Here is a 14,725-nt window from a genome sequence, read left to right as displayed (position 1 = left end):
CAAACATCGATCTCTCCTCGTAACGTGAATTCGACTACTTTTTGAAGCACGCTTTTCGCCACGTGTCTTCCATTTTTATTATTTATTACACGTTTCAGGTCAGACCACTGTCCGGAGTATTGAAGGACTAATTCTGTTTTAGCCCCTCTATTATCTTAAAATTTATAATTTAATTTTTTTACTTTAATTTTATAATATTGGTTGGAGTTTTATGTGGTTGATAATGTTTTGGTCCCTCTGCTCGAATGATCGATTCGGTAGTATCGTTAATTAAATTAATTGTTAATCATTTTTTAACAAAAATAACTAAACTGAAATAAATATAGTTAATTCGATGGGCTTTCGAATAAACAAAAAAAATTTAATTTTTTTTTCTTTTTTGCTTCGAAGATCTGTTAAGATTAAATGATGGGGTTAACTTGAAATGAAAAAGAGGAAAGTAAGGTAAAAAAAAAAAGCTACTGAAGAAGGGAGGACCAGTTCACTTCAGCAGCGTGAAAGGGAAAAAAAACACTGACAGACACAGGGGACTTAGGTTTTTTTTTTTTTTCATTTTTAAGTCATTATTTTTCTTATATTTTAATTCTATTTAACTTCATAATTCTTTTTCTTTGTCGCACAGCCTATTAATAGTTCCATTCTATTGGGCATTTATATAGTATATAATATTTATTATTAATTTTGATAATTTAATTATTTTAAATTAAATTAATCGATAATCTAATTTTATAAAATATTTGATTCATCTTTGATCGAATTAATTTTAATGATAGACTAATTAATCTAATTAATTTGATTTTAATTGATTTATGCATATCCTTAACTTTAAGGGAAATAGCTTATATATATTATTACCAGTTTGAACTTGCCAAATATAGAGATAAAATCACAAACTTTAGTAGAGTAAAGGACTAAAACCGGAAATAAACAAATTTTTATACGTTCCAATTAAATTAAAATAAAACATATATCATCAAATAACAACATTTTAACTGAACTGGATTAAATCTGAATTATAAACTACTTAAATAACCCAACCCCTAAACTCTCCAAACCAAAACCAGAAAAAAAAAAGTACTGCTTTGCTATGCCTTCAATTCCTTCACCTAATCTCCTGAAACACTGGTTCATAAACACAGTCTCTGTCCTATCTCTTTCTTGAACTATTATTACTACATTCAATACGAGTAGATGTAATTCACCATCGAACCACTTGAGCTGTAGTATGGTTTTTTTTTTTTTTGGTCATAAAAGCCCTTTTGTTTGCCTATTGATTTGCCAATTTTGTACTGTTTGAATGATTTCTAGCATTGGGTTGAATTTCTTTGAAGCTTTTTAAGTTCTGGGTCTTTGCTGTTTACACCATTCAGTGATTTGCATATCATTGTATGTATATGCCATAAACCACATATGAGCGGCCCAAGAATAAGCTTTTAAAAAGAAAGTTGGTTTTAGTGTGTATAAATAGTTTAATTTAATTTTTTTAGTTACTACATAGAAAAAAATCATAGTAAAAAAAGAGTTAATACTATTATTATTATCATTATTTTCTCTGCAAGTTCTGTGATAAACTCACGTGAACACAACGCTGCCTTGTCCGTGAGTGTTTTCAAGATTAACAAGTTCGAGAAACCAAAAAAAAAAGATTCTTCAGCATTTTAGTGTGGTATTTTGGAAACCCCATTAATGCTAATAGCTCCCCCACCCCCGGTTTAAGCTTCATTTCATTGTATATAAGTATATAAAAAACCTTTTTTCCCCTTTGTTGTCTCTTAGTTTCAGTAAAAAATGACCCAAAATTTTTCTACAGTTTCTTATGCATGCCAAACCAATGACAGATCTCAAGATTTAGTAAAAAAAAAGGGGTTTTTGATCCTTTTTGCATAAAGATGTTGATTTGAAGAAACCCCATTTCTTTCTTTCTTTCTTTCTTTCTTCTTCTTCTTCTTCCCTTTTTAAAGCTTCAAAAAAATGGAACAAGTTGTTTCTTCAAGGTACTATCTTCTTTTAACCTTCATCTTCATCATCATGTATGTCCTTTCTCTTGTTCCTATTGTTAAATCAGGTGATGCAGAAGCACTTTTAGCTTTAAAATCAACCATTGATCCTTTCAATTCATTACAATGGCAAAGCAGCACCAATCTTTGTTCATGGCAAGGTGTCAAAGAATGCAAAGAGGGAAGAGTAACAAAGCTTGTATTAGAGCATTTGAACTTAACTGGTTCATTAAATGGTACAAGCTTAAACCTTTTAGATCAGCTTAGAGTATTGAGTTTCAAAGGTAATTCCATTTCAGGTCAAATACCTAACCTTTCAGGTTTAGTCAACCTCAAAATCATCTACTTAGACAACAACAAGTTCAATGGTGAGTTCCCTGAATCATTGCCGGGTTTACATCGATTGAAAATCATTGTCTTGTCTGGAAATCAAATCAATGGTGAAATCCCATTTTCTTTATTGAAACTCAAGAGACTATATACTCTTTATTTACAAAACAATGAGTTGAAAGGACCGATTCCACCATTGAACCAAACAAGTTTAAGGTTCTTCAATGTGTCGAATAATCAGCTTTATGGTCAAATACCAGTAACCCCATCTTTAGTTCGGTTCAATACGTCGTCTTTTTTAGGTAACGCCGGCCTTTGTGGTGAGCAAGTTAAAAAGCCGTGTCCGGGAACCGGTACTGAACCGGGTTTACCAAGCTTAAACCGGAAATCAAACAAAAAAACCAAACTGATCATCATTGTTGTTGCAGCAAGTGTTGGTGGGTTATTATTATTATTCTTGTTGTGTTTCCTTTGTTTTATTTTCATTAAAAGAAAAAATAAGTCAACAAATGAGGTTAAAAGAAACAAAGGGGTTGTTGAAGCAGAGGGAGTGGAGGCCGGGGACGGCGGAAATGGCGGCGGAGACGGCGGAAGCGGTGGCGGCGGAGGGTTTTGGGAAAGTGAGGGCGTAGGGAGTTTGGTGTTCGTAGGTGCTGGGGATCAACAATTGAGTTATAGTCTTGAGGATTTGTTGAAAGCATCGGCGGAGACATTAGGGAGGGGTACAATGGGGAGTACGTATAAAGCTGTGATGGAATCTGGGTTCATCGTGACCGTTAAAAGGTTGAAAGATGCTAGGTATCCAAGATCAGAAGAGTTTAGGAGACACGTGGAGTTAATCGGACGGTTGAGACATCCTAATTTGGTCCCACTTAGAGCGTATTTCCAAGCTAAAGAAGAACGGTTGCTCGTATATGATTATTTCCCAAATGGCAGCCTCTTCTCTCTTATTCATGGTATGTTGTCGGTCACTCAATCTTTCATTATTTCGATCATTTATGTTTTCATGTGTTAGTTAACTCCTGGGTCAAATTTCTGTTTTGGTTCTTCTTCTATGCTTAAATTTTAGATTTAGTCCTTCTGCTTTAATTTCGCATGATTTTTAACCTGCTTTTTTTGGGGGGTAAACCAACATTGAATTTCTAAATTTGAGAATTCTTTTCAACTTGTCATTTTTTTTTCTGAATTTAGATTTAATTACAAATGCCACTTTATCATGTGAAAATTAGAAAAAAATTAGGGTCATTTAAGTGATTAATGAAAAATATTTACAGATTAAGGTGAAAATTTGTCAAATTTTCATTTTTTTTCTTAAAAACTTTTCTTTCAGTATAAAAAAAAATCACATAGTATCATGAGTTAGAGTGGATGTCTGTCCTTCAATAAAAATAGTTAAAAGATTTAACATTTTTAGACTAGTTAATGACATTTCAAAAATAAAAATAGAAATCATAATTTAGAGTTAGGTTCAAGCCCAAAATTGATAATCATTTCTCTATTCTCTAATTATATTTTTTTTACATGAATCGAGTTTATTTAGTCAATTTCATTTAGAGTTTAGGGTTTAAATTACGTTATTGAATGAATCTTAGTTCGATTAACATGGGCATTGTTGTTAATACAGAAAAACGTGAATTCAAGTGTGCTAAAGCGCATTATCTTCCTACTTATGGGTCAAGGAAGGGGCTGTGAATAGTTCTAAGTCTTGTGTTAAAAAAGAGTAGATATGATTAGAGATTATTTAAAAAAACAAATCAATTCATTCAAAACATATTTTAGAGTTTAGGGTTTAAATTTATTACAATTTTAAAAAATAAAATTATTAAAAAAAAAAAACTCATTGTGGCCAAATGCATGCCTTGATGAGTTTTGGGACAAAAATGATTAACCCACTCACTTATAATAACCTTAAACCAATGGTAATCTTTTTTTGAGAAAGGAAGAAAGTAGCCCACCTAAAGGTTAAAATTTGCTCTATCAGTCCTATACTTATCTTCAATTCTAGAATTTAGTTTCTATACTTTTATTTTTTAAAATTTAGTAATTTACTCTTCAGATTTCGAATTTTTTTTTTGAAATTTTTTAATTTAATATTTTAAAATAAACAAAAAATATTCACTTAATAATCACGTAAAAAGCAATAAATCTTTAATCAGATTTGGTTTGGGTCTATTTTATTTGTTTTTATTTAAAAATTTTTATACATTTGAAAAAATTTTAAGATTCATATATATATTGAATTGATATATAAATAAGTAGAAATAATTAGGATTGCAGATGTCACATTCTTAGTCATGATTTTAGGGTTTAGCACACCAAATGTGAGGATTGAATATTATATATATAAAAAAACAGTTTAGGTATAATAATTTCTTTGTTTTTGTCTGCAAAAAGTTGAATTGCTTTGAATAAAGTTAGCATTGCACGTTTCTGGATGTGCCCATTAAAAAGGTACCTTTCAGAGATGTCACCCATAAAATAATATGATGGGTTAGGTTCTATAATTTCATTCACCCACACACGTTTTTGTTTTTTAATTTAATCTTTGAATTTGGATTCCACGTTTTGAGATTTTTTTTTTGTGTATTTTCAGATTTTATATAAAATTTTACGATCTTAAAATGTTATGTTACAAAAATCAATTAAGGTATCAATATGAAGAATAACATTGAATCGGTTAGATCAAGAATCAGTTAAATTTTCTATTTTTAATAATTTTTCAATCGAACTGACAAATTGCAAGTTCGGTCAATTCAATTTCCGATTCGATTTTAAAAACAATATCCCAAAACCCGACATTGCAATTAGTGGTTTTAGTAGAGTACAATCTATTATTGGTAAATGTTTCGTTGGGACTGTCCTAGTAGCTAAGCTGTGTGTTTCCTTACATTCTCTATAGGCCTACAAATAGACGTTACGGGTCCGTCCATAGCTGGAAATTTATTTAGTGTGGATTTGGATGTACGGTGCGGTAGATTTAGTTTACTTTTTATCTCACGCTACAGTATTATTGTAGTATCTAATTTTATCATCATTGTTATTTTTACTCTAACGGTAGGTAAACGCACCGTTCATCCAAACTCACCCTTAGTTTGTTCAGTTAAATTCCCCCCTTTTTTTTTTCCTATAGAGAAAGCATCCTAGAAATTTAAGTATATATTTTAAATCGAGTTCAAGTCTAGTAAACAATATTCGACTTAAACCATGAACATCTCTAATTTCGAGAGAAAGCATCCTAGAAATTTAAGTATATATTTTAAATCGAGTTCAAGTCTAGTAAACAATATTCGACTTAAACCATGAACATCTCTAATTTCGATAACAGTGTTTTGCTTTATTTTGACAACTCATTGTGGAACTGTGTTGGTCTGACATTTCAGCATGTTATTGTTGTCAGTTCCCTCACCCCACTCCCTGAATTCTCAGTTTTATAATTTGTTATGTATTCAATTAACCCCATGGTTTCATTATTTTCCTTTTCATTTTGTTGGTTGTAATAGTGTATGTATATATTATATAATTTCTAGTTTTACCGAGTATGATGTTTATGAAAATTGTTGATGTTTGAGGTAAAATTTTAAATTATTATTTAAATGGTTCTAGGCATTGTTACATACTGGTTCGGTTCGGTTTTGATATGTAATATTTTGGTTTTTTAAAAACCGGAATGTTCATTTTTCTAAACCAAACTAAGCAAAAATCGAGTGAAAGTACCATAGAGGTTTTTGTACTAAAAGTTAAATTGTGTTTTATCTCCTCTATTCAAAATGACAAATTGCTCCCATTAAAAATTTGTCCCTGTACGTCAAATGATGTACGTGCCATGTCAGTTTTTAGCAGTTATGAAATTTTTAATAAAAAATTAATACAAGGACTAATTTATCCAATTTTTAAATAAAAGGAGTCAAATGTAATCTGACTTTTAGTACAAGGCATCCGGATTGATTTTCAATTAGGAGCATGAAAATTACATGTTTCATAGGCGTTTTTAACTGGTCTTTTTTCTTTGTAGGAACAAGAACCAATGGCGGTGGAAAGCCTCTTCATTGGACTTCATGTCTTAAAATTGCAGAGGATTTAGCTTCTGGATTACTTTACATTCACCAAAATCCAGGCTTAACTCACGGGAATTTAAAATCCTCGAACGTTTTATTAGGCCCCGACTTCGAATCATGCCTTACGGATTACGGTCTCACGTTATTCCGAGACCCCGAGTCACCAGAAGAGCTAGGTGCCGCCACTTTTTTCTATAGGGCACCCGAATGTCGGGACATCCGAAAATCATCGACTCAACCGGCCGATGTTTATAGCTTCGGAGTTCTCCTACTTGAACTCCTAACGGGCAAAACACCCTTCCAAGACCTTGTTCAAGAACACGGCTCGGATATCCCTCAATGGGTAAGATCGGTTCGAGAGGAAGAGACCGAATCCGGGGACGAACCTACGTCAGGTAACGAAACGTCCGAGGGGAAGCTTCAATCCCTTTTGAACATAGCAATGGCTTGCATTGCCCTTGCGCCCGAGAACCGTCCCATGATGCGGGAAGTTTTGAAGATGATCAGAGACGTGAGGGCCGAGGCTCAAGTTTCATCGAATAGTAGTGAACATTCACCGGGACGGTGGTCAGGCACCGTTCAGAGCTTGCCTAGAGAGGAACAACTAAGCATATAAAGGAAAAAGGTTTGATATAATAAGATTTTTTTTGTTTTTGCAGGCACTGAATTTAAAGTGTTTTTCTAATTCTTTTTTTTTTTCACCATTGAAACTTTCATAATTTTTCCACTTATATTTGTAGAGTTTGTATTGTAAAGATTTCCCCATTTTTAATTTTTTTCAGAGTTGTAGAAGGTATTGTTTGGTTTAATGTATTTTTAATTCCACTTTAATTTGCTTCCATTTTTTTATAATGTTGAAATTTCTATTAATATTTGATTTTTAAAAAAAAAATTAGTGGATTCAATACAAATTCTGATATTAATTCCCCGGTATTCATTAATAAAATAAGTATTTTATAGAGGTTAAAGTATCAAAAAGGTCCCTCTATATTAATATTATAGATTAATTTAGTCTATATCATTAAAAAAAATTAAATAAGTGTAAATTGTAATAGAATTAATATTTATTGTATATTTTATTTTTCCAATTTCGGTTCTATTTAAAGAACAACAAAACTTCCATAAAAAAATTTCCAATTGCAGTTGGATTCAAAATAAAAGATTTCATTTACATAATCATAAACATTTTAATATTAACTTTACTAAACAGTAATGATTTGACTTTATTTGATTTTTTTAATAGTTAAGTAATTAAATTAATCTATTTATTAATAAAGAGATTAATCTAATCAAATTCCTAAAATAAAAACACCTCTCAAAATACATTCACCTCTAAATAAATGACTTTCAAATTATTACAATTTTTTTTAATAGGGTATTTCAGGTTTAGAATATTCTGAATTCGGATAAATTTTAGTTTCTGGTTTTCAAGTTAGATTATTTAGGTTACATTTTTGAGTTAGTCCAAGATCATTTCTGATTCTAAGGCATTTTTAGATTTGAATTGGGAATTTAAGTCAAACCAGGTTAAATCAAATCTAGGTTCAAGTTATTCAGATTGGATTCTCGGCACTGTTTTCAAAACCAGGCCAACTGGTCGGACAGATTGAATTGAGAACCAGCTGAGATATTGGTCTAGAATAAGGGGTTTAAACCAGCCGGTAAAACCAATTGAACCGAATTTTTTTTTCCTATTTTTAGATTTTGGTAACAATTTATTCAATCGAACCAGACAAACCAATTAGACTGGTCAAACCAGTCAGACTGATCAAATCGGGAACTGGTGGTCTTACCAGTTTGACCACCGGTTCGGTTTAAAAAAACATTGGTTCTTGATTTTGGGCTAGATTTGACACGTCTACGTCTATGTTATACAAATAAAACATCTATCAAGTGAACAGTGAGATTTCAGGTTCCAAAAGAATGGGATCTATACAAAATTTCCATTATAGCACCTAATACGTGAATTGAGTGTTTGTGTACGCAAAGAGGAAGAACATCCAACCAGTCTGTCATGCATTTACAGTATAAAATTTGTTGTAATAGTTACACGGACCTGATATAATCCGACTTCAATCTCGGCAATTCCGGAATTCCCTATCAGCTCCTTGACTCCTTGAAACAAATCCGCCTTCTGTGCCAAAAATCGACTGGACACGGAAGAAGAACAAACAAAACACGGTAACACAAGTGCACAAAGTATGCCATCATGACCAACACAAGATCACCTACTGCCTTGTTGAGCAACTAGTTTTCCACCATTTCGAGGTCTAAAATTCAAACCCCCTCCCCCGACCATCTTGATCTTTGTCCAAATGTAGCATGAGCAACCGGATCCTATAGCACATTTCAGTACTCAGCTTCGTGACCTAACCGCACACTAAGAATGACTAGATGAAAGGTTGTATGTCGAAAAGGTGATAAAAGCATACCGGGGTTCCACAAGTAGTCGAATTCCTAATTGTTGGGGATAAGATCAGGCTGTTATTCTCTTTATTGTTCTGTTTCCAGTAAATCTGGTTGGTTTTCGTTTTGTTTGTCTTAGGCCGTACTAGAATCAAGGAATTCTGATTCTCGAAAGCTCACAATAACTTACCTGAGTTGCATGAGGCAAGATGCTATTTTCTAAATCCTCCTCATTGACAGATACGGGCAACGGCAACATCCGACTCATTAAACCTGGCATATCTGCCATGCTGCAAAAAGCCGAAATGCTTGTAAAGAGAATTGATCACCAATCGATAATTATAAAGAAAATCCACATTGGCACATACTCTTTTAGGACAGCGGTAATGTTGTTCCTTGCATGACAAAAGAGATCAATGTTATCCTGTAACTGTACATAAAAGCTTTGCTTAATAGGCCAGCCAGATAAGACTGTCACCGAGAATCATATATGATGTAAAGAAATCGACATACAAGATTTATATTAGTACATTAAACTGAACAAGAAACGATTTGAGTACATGACAATCTCTATTGAAACACCATTTGACTGTTGATATGTTCTATAATCCTAATGACGAACCAACAGTTGTATTATATGCCACTTATATCAGTTTGTAAATGAAGCTAGAAGTTCTGGACAATGATAATAAATCAATTTTTTCCCCTAGTTTCACCAGCTATTCCAATTCCGACTCTAATGGCATCAACATTCATCAATTAAAAGAATTGCTGTGAACTAGGGATTATACAATCACCTTATACAAAGAAAGATTGGATGCGATTTGACTAAGAACTTGAGCATTTTGCTTCAAGAGATGCATAATTGTTGTACCACTTATTCCTGAAAATACACAACAAACAAGTAGACTAACATCAATTAATACCTTTAGCAGGTCAGTATACATGGAATTCAAATTATCCTAATCCCTCTACTACGAACACAAGCAGGCATGTTGCCAAAAGCCTCAACTCAGAACAATATTCTTCAATGATGCAATACCTAAAAGCCATCAACAGCAAGGCTTGCGATACCTTCTCAAATTCCTTTTCTAATTATTTGATGTTTCAATATTATAAAAATAGGATTCGAATGACAAGTTGGCATTGCTGTCTACAAATTTGTATTTTTTGAAGGCTTCGGAGTATGATGATTAAAAGTTCAATACCTTAGGAATCAAAATGACTCTTTTTTTCCTCCGGTCAAAGGAGACTGTTGCAAGCTTATAAAAGAAGTTTGGATTCATAACCATATGAATAGATGTATACATGTGAATTTCAATTATGAATCAACTCTTTCACTTTATTTTTAAATGCCACACATATTTAGGCTACCATAATTTTGCAGGTATTCACCGGCTTTCTTTTCAGTTTTGACCGATGCAAGCAGCTAAACATTATTTATGAACATTACCCAAAAGTTTGTCCTAAAGGACTTGAGATTACGGACCTTCAGAAGGCTTTCTTTTGATCTGGTCCAGATGGTGCATCATGAATGGAGATGCAGCCATGTTTTGCGGCAGAGTTGTAGGCATATTCATCGTCAAAGATGATTCCACCTGCTTATCCTGAAGAAGTAGGATAGTTAGAATACTGGTTCCTCAATCACGATACATCCTAAAGATAATAGTTGATTCAGGAAATTAAACCAGGAATATAACTTAGTAAATTGAGATGCAGAAAATTTAATTAATGTTAACTTTTGGGGCATAATTAGCAGTTTTGTTTGTAATTTGACTTGCAGAAGGAAAGCAACCAAGAAAAGTGGGATAGATATTCATCCATGTATGTATATGGAGCGTAATAAAATGGTTCGAAAATGATTTTTAGGATTGGTACAAATGAGTGGTTGAACAAAACTACCTTAACTCATTAAGACTCATGATAGCAGAACTGAAAATGAGCGCAGCTGTTAAGGTGAGTTACTGTGGTCTATTTTATATTCAAGCCTTAAATTTTATGCTCCATTGTCCAAATTTAAACAGTTTACTCTTAAATTCATCTTACCATTCAAGCACTAATTTAGCCGATAAGAAAAATTTTAACAAAAGTCCTTGTGGAGTTGAACATCGATTATTTTGACCTCTAGCAGCATGTTAACATGTCATGACTCATGACTAAGGAAGTAATCGTTATTAGAATACGGACAATCATATCCACTAATAATTCAAAGATTCATCAGCATACCTTCCTATTGTTCACCTTTTTTCCAGCATTAAGTTCTTCAGGTTTCCTTCGCTTTCTCTGCCAATTTCCAAAAACTACCTTTATATCTTAATGTCAACGGTAACTCATCTTTCTTGGCAATAGAAATCAGTAGCAATGATGGTAGAAATTCATCATTAAAAAAGCATGGAGCTTACTTGCATCCACCGGCACCTCAATGCAACATCACGTACGGTTTTATCAGGCAAGACAGCCGCAATCTTTATGTACTTCATAATATTTGGTTCCTCTTTATATCTATGTACATGTACAATGAAATGAAAATAAACAATTAGTACCATTTTTTATATTTACCTACTAAGCTATGTTTGCTACAATTCTTCATTTTTATTGAAGTAACCCTATCCAACACCCATGTCCAACACCTATTTGGACATAAGTATAAAAATGTGACCCTTCAAATACATAGAAAACTTTGAAAGTGTCAATATACCTCTGTCAGAAAAATACCAATATACAACAATCATACCCGAATCCGAGTAACATAGCTAATAAGTACCCCCATAAAACCAGTTTTATCATAAGAAGCATATACAAAAGCACACAACAATCCTCGTAACATAATTAGGTAATCTATTACTTTAACTATGAGTCTATGACCAATTCAACACATTACTCATATTAGCATTTCAAATTATAAACATGCATATACATCACCAAAAGACTTTGAATAAAAAGCAGAATTACAACATACTTTTCAAGGCCATCCTTCAATATATATTGTTCCTCAGTAGACCATTCAGTAGCAAACCCCATATCATGCTGGAACCCTGCAACCGAATTGAGTGAAGAGCCAGAAGGGTTTCCGGGTTGGATCAAAGCAGGGGAAGTGGTACTGGAATTCTCCGGAAATATCATGTGCCGTGGCGGTACAAAGTAACCACCGATCGGAATCATCTTGGAACTGGTGTTCATAGCATCTGATTGGAACTTATTCATGATAGAACCTAAACTATTCCCATAGTAAAACCCTGCGAGCGATTCCGTTGTCATTTTTTCCTCTTTTTTTCAACAATTCCACTCAAAAACCACTTTACTAAAAGCCCTAAATCCCTAAATCCTATGTGAAACTACACTGCGTCCTTTTTTTTTTTTGGTTCATTTCAGTTCATCAAAACATACGATTGCATACAAGTAAATCAAAGAAAAGATAATTCCATATCGAATTGTCAATCTCGAAAATTCAAACACAAAATCGAACACTTTAAATTAAAAAACAAATCAAAATGAATTGAATAATGAAACAGAAGAATAAAAAGGAAGAGGGAAGTTACCTCTCTTTGTGAGCAACTTTCCGACTAAGCCTTAAGTGGGTTATGCTTTTCATCTTTTAAATTTACACTAGTGCTGCCACCACTATTTTCTTTTAAAAGTATTTTTGTTGCCTTTTGAAGTGTTGCTTTTCGGGTTAATATATTATTTAGCATCTGAGTTTCGCTTCAATGTTTAATTTGGTACTTGAGGTTCTTTTCCTTTTATCGAATATTTCATATTCATTTTGATACTTTTTTAAAATGTATATATAAGCTAAAAAACCTTCGTAAAATAATTAAAAATCAATTAAATCATTATAAAATAATTTTAAAAAATTAATAAATCTTTTCCAGTATCATTTTTTCATATTAACTTTGGCTGTCACGTCAATATTTAACATCTCATCAAAAGCTTAGGCGAAAAAGAGTAATTAATATGTTTAATTTAGTACAAATCACGATTTAAAAAACTCATTTGAATGTATTTTTTATGAGGGGCATAATTATTTTTTAATTATTTTTGGAAAACTTATTTGGCATTTTAGCCAATATATTGAATTAGAACATATTAACCTAAAAATAGCATTTTTTGAAAAAATTAATATAACGGACCTAAGACAAACTTTCATTCGCCAATTGCAAATGTGTGTGCTTAAATAAATTTTGAGAATCACATTTTTTTATCAATTAAGTTAGAGCAAGTATGAAATATGTTAATACTAGGCATAGGCTCACTTCGTACTATTCAGCCTATTAACATTTCTACACTAAACTTAATTAAGGGTTTTATAATAATATAATTTCTTATTATTTAAAAAAAACATTTATATTACAATTATCTGCACTATATTTAATTGGTTGACTGAATTGGTCTCCCTCATTAATCAATAACTAAGTCTCTATTCAGTTTAACAATTACTAAAACTCTTCCTTTTTTTATAAAATAACACACATTAATATGAATGTATTTTTTGTCATTTTAAATTTTAATATTTCAACTAAAACATTATTTACTTTTAATATAATTTTTTTATTAATATATTTATTAATAATATTTTCACCATAATATATTTTTAAATTATTTATTTAAAATTACAACTAAGCATTTGCTAGATAAACCTTAAAAAAGAATAGTAAACTGTTGTGCTGATTTCCTACTGCTTGGGCGTTAAGACATGGGTCTGTAATGGAAAGCATTCGAATCGCTCTTCTTACTCTCACGAGAATAACAAGATTAAGAGTCTGTTCTTCATTGTTTAAAAAAAAAAACTTCTGATTCCAAAAGCTCTTTTGGAAGAAAAGCTGTATAGAACAAGCTGCTTTTAACTAAAATTTTTAACTTTTCAGAAATACTTTTCAAAAGTTAACCGCTTATTTTTTCAACCAAGAAAATATATATTCTGGACACTGTTTGTCTATTGTAAAGTTAGCTCCAAATTTGAGTAATCAAATAAATGAAGCAATACCTAAGTTATAGCCTTTTCCATACTTTGAAATCTCCAAAGCAAAGTTTTTTTCCCTCATTGGTAAAATAAAGCATAACTTTTACTAAAAATAAAAAATAAAGCATAACTTTGAACCTTGATAGAGGTAAAGAATCACCAAACTTAAATTACCAAATTTATTTTTTAAATTAAAAAAATTTATATACCTTTAAATTATTTTTCTTTAAAATGGTATAAATGTAATCATATTGTTTGACAATTACAAAAATAATCGAGACTGAAATAATTTAGTGGAAAGTTTTAAGCTAAAATAAGACTCGAACTTAGACAATAAATTTTCAAATTTTCAATATTATCATTTCAACCAGGGGCGAATCCAATTTTTTTAAGGGAGCTAGAATTTAATTAAAATTTTTTTGTGAGGTTAAAGTGTAGTTTTGTTTTGTATTAACTTATAATTTCATCAATTTTAAAAGGACTAAATTGAATTTATTTTTCATTTTTAAGAAGTTAAAATATAATTTTACCGCATAATAACTTTTAATTGAGTAAAAAACAAATTTTACATTTGAAAGGCGTCCTCTAAATTATTTTATTATGAAATTCTAGTTTGCTAAGCAATCTAAAGTGTATATATATACAAAATAAATTAAACATGTTGTTATAATATTAAAAATAATCAAAATCTAACACAATAATCTTTTGTTGGACCTATGTGCTCATGTCAAAATTCCATGAATCTCTTTGGGCTTTTCTCGAAGTAGGGAAATAAAAATTCGAGGTTAAAACCGAGCATAAACTATTTGAGGGTATGATCCGCTGCTCAGAATGTAACACTTCAAAGATTTCTCCTAATAAAAGAGCCGACCCCTCAATAAATTTTAAAAAATGAATTAAAATTTTTAAAATCAAATAAACATAGAGACTAAATGCCTAAAACTAAAAGTAAAGTTCAAGGCCTACTATGAAAGCCA

At 31.5% G+C, this 14,725-nt stretch overlaps 2 protein-coding genes across 19 annotated transcripts; one reads left to right on the top strand and one right to left on the bottom strand.

The window, feature by feature from the left end:
• The first annotated feature begins 1,050 nt into the window (after window positions 1-1,050).
• LOC121216012 (inactive leucine-rich repeat receptor-like serine/threonine-protein kinase At1g60630) lies at window positions 1,051-7,213 on the top strand. 10 transcript variants are annotated; one of them, XM_041091104.1, is made up of 6 exons: window positions 1,059-1,994; window positions 2,136-2,233; window positions 2,318-2,365; window positions 2,630-2,764; window positions 2,873-3,283; window positions 6,340-7,213. In XM_041091104.1, the coding sequence occupies exons 1-6, from the start codon at window positions 1,972-1,974 to the stop codon at window positions 6,996-6,998; spliced, it is 1,374 nt and encodes a 457-aa protein (XP_040947038.1). In that variant the 5' UTR covers window positions 1,059-1,971; the 3' UTR covers window positions 6,999-7,213. The 10 variants fall into 10 exon arrangements, with proteins under 10 accessions (XP_040947031.1, XP_040947030.1, XP_040947029.1 ...); XM_041091103.1 differs by having other exon boundaries at window positions 1,058-1,994; window positions 2,630-3,283; XM_041091099.1 differs by having other exon boundaries at window positions 1,053-1,994; window positions 2,318-3,283.
• LOC121216013 (uncharacterized) lies at window positions 6,808-12,460 on the bottom strand. 9 transcript variants are annotated; one of them, XR_005911980.1, is made up of 10 exons: window positions 11,748-12,313; window positions 11,191-11,290; window positions 11,015-11,071; window positions 10,278-10,395; window positions 9,586-9,671; window positions 9,157-9,218; window positions 8,979-9,078; window positions 8,815-8,898; window positions 8,439-8,719; window positions 6,808-6,972 (listed from the first exon to the last, which is right to left on the bottom strand). XR_005911980.1 is itself a non-coding variant. In XM_041091109.1 (10 exons), exons 2-10 carry the CDS (start codon window positions 11,990-11,992, stop codon window positions 8,660-8,662), a joined length of 912 nt encoding a protein of 303 aa, XP_040947043.1. In that variant the 5' UTR covers window positions 11,993-12,024; window positions 12,328-12,459; the 3' UTR covers window positions 8,289-8,659. The 9 variants fall into 9 exon arrangements, 8 of the variants coding, with proteins under 8 accessions (XP_040947043.1, XP_040947044.1, XP_040947045.1 ...); XM_041091109.1 differs by lacking the exon at window positions 6,808-6,972 and adding an exon at window positions 12,328-12,459 and having other exon boundaries at window positions 8,289-8,719; window positions 11,748-12,024; XM_041091110.1 differs by lacking the exon at window positions 6,808-6,972 and adding an exon at window positions 12,328-12,459 and having other exon boundaries at window positions 8,289-8,719; window positions 8,815-8,883; window positions 11,748-12,024.
• Between the last annotated feature and the right edge of the window lie 2,265 nt (window positions 12,461-14,725).

The sequence above is a fragment of the Gossypium hirsutum genome, chromosome D04 (genome assembly GCF_007990345.1).
Source record: "Gossypium hirsutum isolate 1008001.06 chromosome D04, Gossypium_hirsutum_v2.1, whole genome shotgun sequence".
In the NCBI taxonomy this organism is placed as follows: Eukaryota; Viridiplantae; Streptophyta; class Magnoliopsida; order Malvales; family Malvaceae; genus Gossypium; species Gossypium hirsutum.
This window is presented reverse-complemented; position numbering and strand designations above follow the sequence as displayed.